Source organism: Rosa chinensis, chromosome 6 (genome assembly GCF_002994745.2).
Source record: "Rosa chinensis cultivar Old Blush chromosome 6, RchiOBHm-V2, whole genome shotgun sequence".
Lineage (NCBI taxonomy): Eukaryota > Viridiplantae > Streptophyta > Magnoliopsida > Rosales > Rosaceae > Rosa > Rosa chinensis.
The window spans coordinates 14,598,169-14,608,401 of NC_037093.1; the positions used below are offsets into that span (position 1 = coordinate 14,598,169).

Below are 10,233 nucleotides of genomic sequence, written 5' to 3' on the forward strand. Positions count from 1 at the left end.
GGACTTTTTCATACTAAGTTGCACACTTGAGTTGATAGCCTTTCTAGGTGCTTATTGCGTCGAATATGTTGTGTTTGACTAGCTTTCTAGGGCTTGCATGCATGTTTGATAGGATTAGTCTTTGTGCTTTCACTTAGATTAATTAGCATTGAAAAGTAAAATATGGGAAATTGTTTGCTTTTAACGTTTCACATGATCAACTCCTCTTGCATGACCTTGATGAACAATGTTAGAACTTGAATCGATTTAATCATATATTTCAGTTTTGATCTTTGTTCTTTCATTCCATTTATGTTTTTATGTTTTTGCATTTTAATTGTTTTGTTAACTTAGTTTTATTTTCGAAAAAGAAAACCAAAGACAAAAATATTCCCCCTTTTTCGTAAATATGTCTATATTGTGTAAATATTATACTTTGTTTTAATTTTAATTGTTTGTTTGTCCTACATTGACAGGTGTACCCTCAATCCCCGGAATAGAACGATCCCTATTTATTATATACTACTAATGACATTTCAGGGTTAAATTATGCGCTTGCTTTCGAGCGCATCACTTCTTCAGTTACAGGACGCCTAATTGATTAGACAAGCGTCGCCCATTTTAGATAAATACCATTAGCAAGATAATAACCAACACTGTGATGCTTACCATTGATTTCATAATCTAGGTGTGGTGATTTGCCAGCTGTGAGGTCATCAAATAATGGTGAACGCCCGAGAACAATGATATCGTTTTGCGCTCTTGAGATCCCAAAAATTGCATGTCATATCCATGTGTCAAAATCTGCCACAGCTTCCAGAACAATGGTGAGTTTTTTTGCTTTGCCGCTGAAGCTTCCCTGCCACCCTGTTGGACAATTCTTCCACCGCCAATGCATACAGTCTAATGACCCAATCATCCCTAGAAACCCTCGTTTCTCAGCTCGTTGTAGAAGCCTATCCAAATCATCTAAGGTGGGTGCCCAGAGGTAACGTCCCTAGTAGATCGTGACAATGGTTTGACAAAATTGTCTCATGTTCTCGATCGCAGTTGACTCATACATCCTAAAAGATTCATCTAAGGAATCTGCTGAGCATGCATTGGCAAGCATACGAAGTGCGTATGTTATCTTTTGATGGGGCGAGAAGTTGGGTTGGCCGACGTTATCATATGACTGCCTAAAATAGGGGTTGGTAGTTTGAACATCGTCTAGCATGCGAAGGAAAAGTTTGCACCTCATTCTGTAGCGTTGTCTGAACTCGAACTCATTGAACACCAGATTATCCATGAAGTAGTGATTCAACAACCTTTGGTTTGCTAGCCCACGTTGTCGATTTTTGTAAGTGCGACCTGCAACTGAGCCACCCCACTGTTGTTGTTGGTGAAGTTGCTCATAAGCCCATCAATTTGTAGCATCAGCCATCATTTTATTTGCAATTTGGAGCCTTGCATCAACTTCTTCCTCCTCCTCTTCTTCTTGCATCTCCTCCTCTTCTTTGGAGGTCATCTCCTCCCACTTGGCAGCCTTATTGGAATTCATTGCAGAATTTGATTAAAATATCTACAAAATAAAGTGATTGAAGAGGAAGTAGTTGAGATGGTGAAGAATGGAACCCAAGACATGCCTTTTATTGAGTTTTAGAGTGGAAGATAAGATATGCCATATGGACATAAAATCTGCTCAAAAATCTCGATAACGAATTATATCTTGACACGTGGCGAGAAAAATCTAATCTGAAAATTTTGAGAAGATGACATCGGGATAAGTGGACATAAAATCTAGTCGAAAATCTCGAAAATGAATTATATCTTGACATATGGCACGTAAAATCCAATCTGAATATTTTGACAAGATGACATCGGGATAAACACACAAACAAATCTAATCAAGAATCTGAATAATTACTTACAACGTACGTGACACGATAAAATCATATCTAAAAAATTAATAACATTTGATCAAAAAATAATTATATGAGTGGAAATAGTAGCATAGTTATAAAATACTATATATTATAAATACATAATGAAAAACAATAAAATAACTAGGGATGTCAATGGGTCGTGTCGGGTCAAGGTATTTGTCGTGTCGCAAGATACAAACCGAAACATTAAATATCGTGTCAAAAATTTAAACCTAAACCCAACCTATTTATTAAAAAGGTTACCCGTTTCCAACCTGCTTAACCCATTTAACAAATATGTTGTGTCGTGTTAGACAAAATGACTTAGTTAAGGGTTAATAATGCGACCCATTTGACTAAAAAAATGCATAACTTAATTAAATTCACTAAAAACTCCACAAGACGAAAAATATAAATAATTATATATATTCATAAATAATTAAATCCAATAATTATAAAAGCAAAATATTTCAAATTGTCTAATCCTATGATTGAAATATTAAATACTCCTAACGTGCAAAATTTCAAGAAGAAGTATAGCATAATCGGGTTATACAGGTTCATTTCGTGTTAGTGGGTTGACCTGTGGCCGACCCACGGCTGACCCACTTTTTAATCATACGGGTTCAACCCGCTTTATTTCGTGGAGTTTCGAGTCGTGTTGGAATTGACAGCCCTAATTTTTAACATAGGATCCTTGGTATTAATTGGATCTTTTCAGAAAATAATATTATGGATTCCAAGGAATTCGTCCTTTCATTTGATATGAGTGATGAGCTGTACGTTTCATCGTATATCAATTACTTTCAAAGGTCGAGATGGATGTTATAGCGTTGTAGAGTGGAAATAATTCATTGCTATTTTGTCCTCTGGAAACATTGATCGATACAATACTTGACCATCAGACCTTTAGAAGGGCATGTCCCATGCATTTGGTATTTTGGAAGAGTAACGAGTTTCTTTTGGTTGCCGATGAGGGGCATGCATTGTCCCATAACCTCTGCTCTCAAACTCGAAAATATCTTCTCATTCTGTAGATAGAGCTTGAACTGAAGCTCTTTGACAAGAATATGAATTTGCGGCAACAACAACTTAACACCTTGAATTACTATAGAGAGCTTAAGATGACAAAAACAAGTTGTGCATTGTGTAGTGAAGAAAATGGAAGAGGCACTGGCAACATCAGTATGACAATTTAGAACGTGATTTGTGAAATTAAAAGTTGGATAGGAAAAGGTGACGGGTGCTTAAATCACAAGGCATGTACATAACAAATATTATGGAGTAAATTATTGAATACCAAACTGGACTAACCCTATAGTTAAGGGGATTGACTTGTAATCTACTCCAAATGTCCCCTGGTTTCTCTCTCAACCCCAAACTCAACTAGGATCCTTCACCTCATTTTTGTTCTCTTCCACTTTTTCTCTTAATATTGAAAGCTCAGGTCCCGTGACAATGGAAGATTGATATGTCCGTAATGCGATAAATGCATACGCACAGATACAGATCGAAGAGATTGAAGAGAAAAAAGTAGAACAGGAGAAATGGCAAAGTCTTGTATATTGTCTGAAGAGATGGTGACGACACAGATAGTGTCAAGATTGCCTCCCAAGTCTTTGATGAGATTCAAATGCGTCTGTAAATTGTGGTACAAGGTAATCGGTAGTCCTAGCTTTCTGACCATGCACCTGTCCAATTCCATGCACAACAAATTTTATTCATTCATTTCCATTGTTTTCAAGCTTACCATACTCAAGGACAAGAAGCTTACAGAAGAAGAAATATATCATGTCCTCAGGGATAGCAGTGATAGGAAGCAAGTTTTACTGTCATTACTCAATCTTTGCAACAATACTGTTGGTGATGGTCCACACCTTCAATCTGTTGTTGAAGACTTTACTGTTCCACCTCCTATGGGTCTAGCTTTTACTCTGCAGATCGTTGGTCATTGCGATGGGATCATTTGTCTAAGCACCCACGCCGGTAGTGATCGTGCTGCATTATGCAATCCATCAATCAAGGAATTCAAATTTCTTCCCAAGTCTTGTCTCATCCATCCGCCGAATGTAGCATATGTTTATCATGTCGGATTTGGATACGACTCTAAAGCGAAAGATTACAAGCTTGTTAGAATTGCACTGTCTATTTCGTATGGTGAACATCCTACTAGAGGAGAAATATACAGTTTGGGTTCTAATTCCTGGAGAGAAATCAAAACTGATTTCAGAACTAGAGTTTACAGTACACCTGGCTCAGGTCTGTACTTCAAGGGAAATTATTATTGGTATGCATTTAAGCAAGAAGAACCAGAATATCACAAGGAATTCATCCTTTCATTTGATATGAGTGACGAGTTATTTCATCATACATCAGTTCCAGATAGTTTCCATGTCACAGATGGATGTTACAGGAGCCTCGTAGTGTTGAGAGAATCCATTGCTCTTTTGTCCTACGAAGCAGGATATGGAGTTCCTAAAACTTTTGAAGTATGGGGAACGGAAGGTTTTGGTGCTGGTAAGGATTTTTGGACCAAATACGTCACCATCGGACCTTTAGAAGGCATTGAGATTCCATTGGTATTTTGGAAGACTGACGAGCTTCTTGTGGTTACCAATAATGCAAGTGCAGTCTCCTACAATCTTTGCACCCAAACATCCAAGTATCTTCCCATTAATGGTGCCGAAGCATCTGATATAAAAGCTGTTGTTTATGTGAATAGTATTGTTTCCGTCAACCGAAGACAATAATAAGGCCAGACCAAAGAAAAAAGAAAAAGACAACAATTAGGATTTTCCATGGACAGTTTTTATTCCAGTCGTTCAAACTTCAAACAATATGTTGTTTATATGCACTCCTCTGGACAATATTTGCAATCTTTCATGAAAAGATGAAGCATTCTGGATAAAGTCCCAAATTCAAATCTCCCCTCTCTAAAGAAAAAAAATAAAATAAAAGGTAAAAATGAAGAATACTACATCAATAACATAATATTCGAATCCAAAAAGTTGAGATCCTCATCATCACTAATCCAAGGGGTGTAAATTTAGTTCATGCCATTAAATCAACCATTGTAGCATCTAAGAGGACAAAATCTTTAACTGGAACATGGAAAGGATGATTCTAAAATTGCGTTGTTAAAGCAAACTTTTACAATTTGCCAAGCAGCTCCTGCAAATAGCTGCTTACCACCTTAATTACCTTCGACAATCAGTAAAATGTCACTTATCAGCCTTGGTAAGAGAAGGTAATCAGAAACTCAGATGCTTAGATGCACGCTGTTACAAGCAATGGAGCCAAATATTAAATCAGATGTTCAGAAACAAACAATAATGATGAGTAGCATATTGCCAATAGACAAATATATGTTTTGGACTTTTGGAACAGGCAGCGAAAAAGGAAAGAGACAAGCCAGCTGTGCCGGTAACTGGTGTTTTAGAATGTAGGAAGTCATATAAGTAGTCTTTAATATTTATGGTGGTATTACACGTTTAGAACTACAAGAGCAGTGGGAAAAAAAAAATTATGAGAATGGAAGTAAATGATGGCTTAAGATCTGAAATTTCTAAATGAGATACATAAGCAAAAAGAAAGTTTTAGTTTAAAAACCTGCTTGCTTTGTGTGATGAGCACGTTAAGGAAACAATGGCTGATAAAGAAGCCCTGTGCTCTCTGGAAATCCCATCATCACATTAAGATTCTGTAGAGCCTGGCCTGAAGCTCCCTTGACAAGATTATCGATCTGCACCAACAGTTCAAAAGCTTAGACAAGAATAGCAGTTCACAATTGCATGGAAAGCATAAACTTTATACTTTCTTGACATTTATATAAATAATTTATTGAAGAGAGAAAGAAGTGTACAGCACAAGTTGGACACTTTTTTCTTCATATAAGAGATAGACAACTTTATAAAAGCAAGAATGGGGAACGTAAACATACAACTGAAATTATTATTGCTCTTCCGGGGATTCGATCAGGAAAGACATTGATGAAACAATAATTAGAACCTCGAGTATTATGCGTGCGAGGAACAACACCTTCCTCCAACAAAACTACAAATTCTTCATCCTGCAACAGTAGAAAGAAATAGAAGCGAATAATATTAAACTCATCATCAAAGACAGTAGTCAATGAGCAGATAAGATATATGCACACATGAATGTATGTTTCCTATGGTCAAAACAGCATTGCCAAGAAGAAATTACACAGTTCAACATCTTGCGAATTACCATTGGGTGTCTACAGAGGAGCATTTCAGTGACGACAAAAAACTAAACTAACCATTCTTCCTAGTAACACATAACTCTGGCAGAGAGTCAAGCAACGATGGCATAGCTCCTTCATTGCTTATAATTGTTAACTGATTCAGGTTATTGTTGTCTAAAATATTCAATGGGAACTTAAGAAAGGAAGCTGCTTCATTCCAAGGCATAGATTTTAAGAAACTTATATTTATTAAACCAAACTACTAGATGATAGTGTGTGCATGTCTGTAGTGCTCACTTAAATGCTAAACTTAACTGCTTCATTCCCACCGATTACACGAGATGGAGAAGTAGCAAACCATCTGCACAAAAATGAAACTAGTGTACCTCATAGGATAACCTCAACTGTTGCCGCAAGTCCTTGATTTCTACCCCTGGAGCCATTTCCACATAAATAGTTGACTGCATGCCACGGCTCTAAAAGAAAAAGTAATATAATTTTGTCATATAAGCAAAGATTGAATTGGAAAAATAAGAAAGCTATGAATGCATATGGGTGCAGTAAGTACCATTGGCATTAGATGTGGAGTAAAACTAACGGTTACTTTTGAATTGGCAGCACTAGATAGTCCCTGCTCGATTTCCGGAACTGAATTTCAAAGATAAAATCCAGGTCACTGTCTTTGGTAGTCAAACAAAAGAGTCAAATGCTCTCTACTTCTTAAAGAGGTAGATAACTCTTCAAAAGTTCATGTGAATTATCCCAAAATTGTAACGTAATATGACTACCAAGAAATACAGGGTAAACAATTTGTTGAAGCATAGACATCCAGGTTGAAGATCAAATAAATAGATCACCCAGAATATAACAGAACTATGTCACCTGAGAGATGACCAACTCAGCCATGTCAGCAGAAGGACAAAAAAAAAAAGCCATTATATATTCCAAATTAAAGTAAGACTACAATCCCAAACATCATGTTTATTCAACAATTTAACGATTGTAAGCATCACAAATTCAAAGTGTAGAAAAGAACTTCATCACGTGTATCTCCCCATTTTGACCAGATTCCTTAAAAGCATCTGAAATTCAGATATGGGATCTGATACGCAAGATACAGTTTTTTTAATGGGAAGACCTTACAAGCATGTGAGTTTCATTTCAAAATTCTTTGAGGCATATTTTTCCCGTCAATGGTAATACAAAAAATTTGAGACATAAACAGAGAGTTAATTTCTCAAGTTCGTTCAAGTAGATACCTAGAAGTGAACAATCCAAATTCCAGCAAATTCAAAATTTTACCATGACGATGACGGGTAATGCCATAAGAATATATGCCTTCAGCTATTTCAGTGTACAAATTAGCCTCCTTGGCACCACGTCCTGCACAATTAACCAGGTTGCACATGTTACTATACAAAAGTAAGATGAAGAATATATATATAGCCAGATTTTGCATGGACTGTAAGAAACTGCCAGTGCATCCTAACCTGCTCCACTAACACCAGATTTTGAGTCGATAATAATACTTTTAGATTGAATGAGATTAGCCTGCAAAGGAAGTCCATTAAGAAAACCAGGATGTTGTGATTGACTAATATGGGTAATCAAAACAAACTCAGGATATAAAGCATGTGCCAGGACCATAGAAAATAAAAAATCCTAACTAGCATCAGGTCAGTGACTCGAAACTGACATTTTTATTATTATAGTGACTCATGAAGCCTAATTCAAAAAAAAAAAAAAACAGTTCATAGTCCATGTCACCTGGCTACCTCAAGTATTCATCATAATCATCCAATTTGCAGAGAACTTATAAATAAGACACACACCTTAAACAATGGAACAAGGGGAAGCTGAATAGAAGTCGGATAACAGCCGGGGTTAGCAACTAGACGCGCACTTTTAATCTCCTCCCTCAAAATCTCTGTCAAACCATACACAGCTTCTTTCTGGATTCAGGAAAACAAAAAGCTAAAAGAATAAGAACATGACCATGTCCAAGTAAATTTATAGGATACATTTTCTACAAACTAAGAATGCAAGCGTTTCTATTAGAAGCAATTTATTTCAAAAGTGATGCTAGGTGATATTTAGTATACCCATAAAGTATAGATATGCATGTACAATAATCAACATACCTGCAAATCCCGCGCTCTATGTGCCTGACCATACCATTCTTCATACTCAGATATATCTTGTAGACGGAAGTCCTGAACCATCCCATAAATTTTATGATGAGAAAAACTTCATGTTTCAAATATACTGTAGAATGTGAACAACCAAATCATAAACGTAGTATTGTTACTCAAAGCATACAGCAGACAGATCAACAATCTTTAAACTCCTTGGAAGGCCTTTGATAATTTCCTGCAAATAAAAAATCAAGCATATACATTTCAATTTGTGAGGAAGGAATTCAGTAAAGAAGAAAAGGATCAAGTATATAAAGGAAAGAATAAACAACCTGTGTTGTTCCATGTGGTAAACAACAAAATACTGCATCCACATCAGAAAAATCGGCATCCTTGATAGCAACCATCCTTGGTAGATTCTGGAAACATTGAGAAAGTAGAGCATTGTAATTCCAAAGTACATAAAAACATGATGAAACACGTTAAATTCAAATTACCCATGATACCAGTTACTGGGGTACACATACCAAACTTTACGGAAAGATATAATGATGAAGAGACACATAGCTACTCAGTAACAACCCCAATCCATCAGTATAATTTATCATATATTCCAGTGTTGACACTTAAAAGGAAACACAGTAATCATAGAAATTCTTACTTGGGAAATTAGATGAGGAAACACCGATGCAATTGACTGTCCAGCTTTTCTATCAGCAGTCATTAAGGTAATGCCAAAGTGAGGATGATTTGCCAGCAGCCGAACAATCTTCCATAAAGAAAAAAAGTATAAAAGAAAGGATCACCTCAGTTTATTCTAATCCAGTAAAGACTTTCAGTTACTACAACATGCAGACGATATTATCTCACCCAGTCAACCTTTCATATATCCTTTGCTTTGATGTAAATTCAGAAACTTTGGAAAATATAGAAAAGCATCCAGTCCATAAGCACATTCTTTTCTCACAGCAATTCAGGCTTATACTGTAGTTCACTATATGTTTCCGGTTTCCCCCTAGATTAATGTCTTCTTTTATAGAAAATTAATGCTTCTTTTCATCTGAAAAGCAACTGCATAAGAGTAGCAATTCCACAGTTCTAGCCTTATAGAAATCAATGCATGTCCTTTAACAAAGATACAATTTTTTTGCTTGAAAACTTATCCCCCATATGAAAAACAAGTTGAGCACTTACCTCAGAACCAGTGTAGCCACTGGCTCCAAGAACACCAAGGCGAACTTCCTTTTCTGCTTTGTGCGTTTTTGAATTCACAGAACATTTCACAAACACCTTCCCTGCATTTCTCTCTAAATTCTTCACTCCATCCTGCAAGTACCAAACTTTAACAATAAAGTTCAAAACTTTATAATGAATAACCCTGAACCCAGCAAACCCAAGTTCCCCATTCACAGAATAATGACAATGCAGGACTTGAAGTAAATGGGTAAAGACCTTCCATTGGCACCCAGTTTGGAGAAAATTGGAGCTGAGAGTTGCAGAGCTCATCTTCAATCGCAAATTGCACCAGACCCTGAAGAAGCTTCAATATGAATAAGAAGCCTAAACCCCCAAGAGCTTTAAATGGAGAATTGGAGGCGTCAGAGAAAAAGAGAGGCTTCTTTTCTTTTGTTGGGTATGATTCTGTTTACTTGTTTAGAGTTGAGAATCAGGCAGAGATCCCTAAGTGGTCAAAACACAAATGGGTGAAAGCGAAGGTGACTAGGCTTTAGGCTTTTAGCCCAAGTTTTTATCGCCTTTTTCCGTTTTAACTTTTAACCCGTCGACGGGTGGCTCGTCAAGTCAGATAATGACACCCACTCCTCTTCTCTATGACAATCGAAGTCTAAAACCGAATCATCAGCTCAGTGGACTAGCCCATTATCATCTCTGTGGGTGCCCCCCACCAAAAAAAAAAAAGCACCAAGTACTCGAAAACAAATATAGAGTATTAAATTTTCATTGAAATCGAAATTTTCAACCACCTATTAAGTTTAAGTTTGTAGCTTCA

The 10,233-nt window shown here is 36.6% G+C and overlaps 2 protein-coding genes across 3 annotated transcripts; one reads left to right on the forward strand and one right to left on the reverse strand.

Annotated features, from left to right (window-relative positions):
* The first annotated feature begins 3,225 nt into the window (after positions 1-3,225).
* On the forward strand, positions 3,226-4,701 carry LOC112170871 (F-box/kelch-repeat protein At3g06240). Its single transcript, XM_040507723.1, has 2 exons — positions 3,226-3,541; positions 3,629-4,701. Exons 1-2 carry the CDS (start codon positions 3,431-3,433, stop codon positions 4,631-4,633), a joined length of 1,116 nt encoding a protein of 371 aa, XP_040363657.1. The 5' UTR covers positions 3,226-3,430; the 3' UTR covers positions 4,634-4,701.
* Positions 4,670-9,930, reverse strand: LOC112172690 (probable N-acetyl-gamma-glutamyl-phosphate reductase, chloroplastic). 2 transcript variants are annotated; one of them, XM_024310141.2, is made up of 14 exons: positions 9,678-9,930; positions 9,420-9,551; positions 8,887-8,994; positions 8,558-8,644; positions 8,410-8,460; positions 8,232-8,303; positions 7,923-8,042; positions 7,581-7,641; positions 7,393-7,473; positions 6,659-6,738; positions 6,477-6,566; positions 5,824-5,952; positions 5,493-5,625; positions 4,670-5,084 (listed from the first exon to the last, which is right to left on the reverse strand). In XM_024310141.2, exons 1-13 carry the CDS (start codon positions 9,729-9,731, stop codon positions 5,518-5,520), a joined length of 1,173 nt encoding a protein of 390 aa, XP_024165909.1. In that variant the 5' UTR covers positions 9,732-9,930; the 3' UTR covers positions 4,670-5,084; positions 5,493-5,517. The 2 variants fall into 2 exon arrangements, with proteins under 2 accessions (XP_024165909.1, XP_024165910.1); XM_024310142.2 differs by having other exon boundaries at positions 4,670-5,161.
* Between the last annotated feature and the right edge of the window lie 303 nt (positions 9,931-10,233).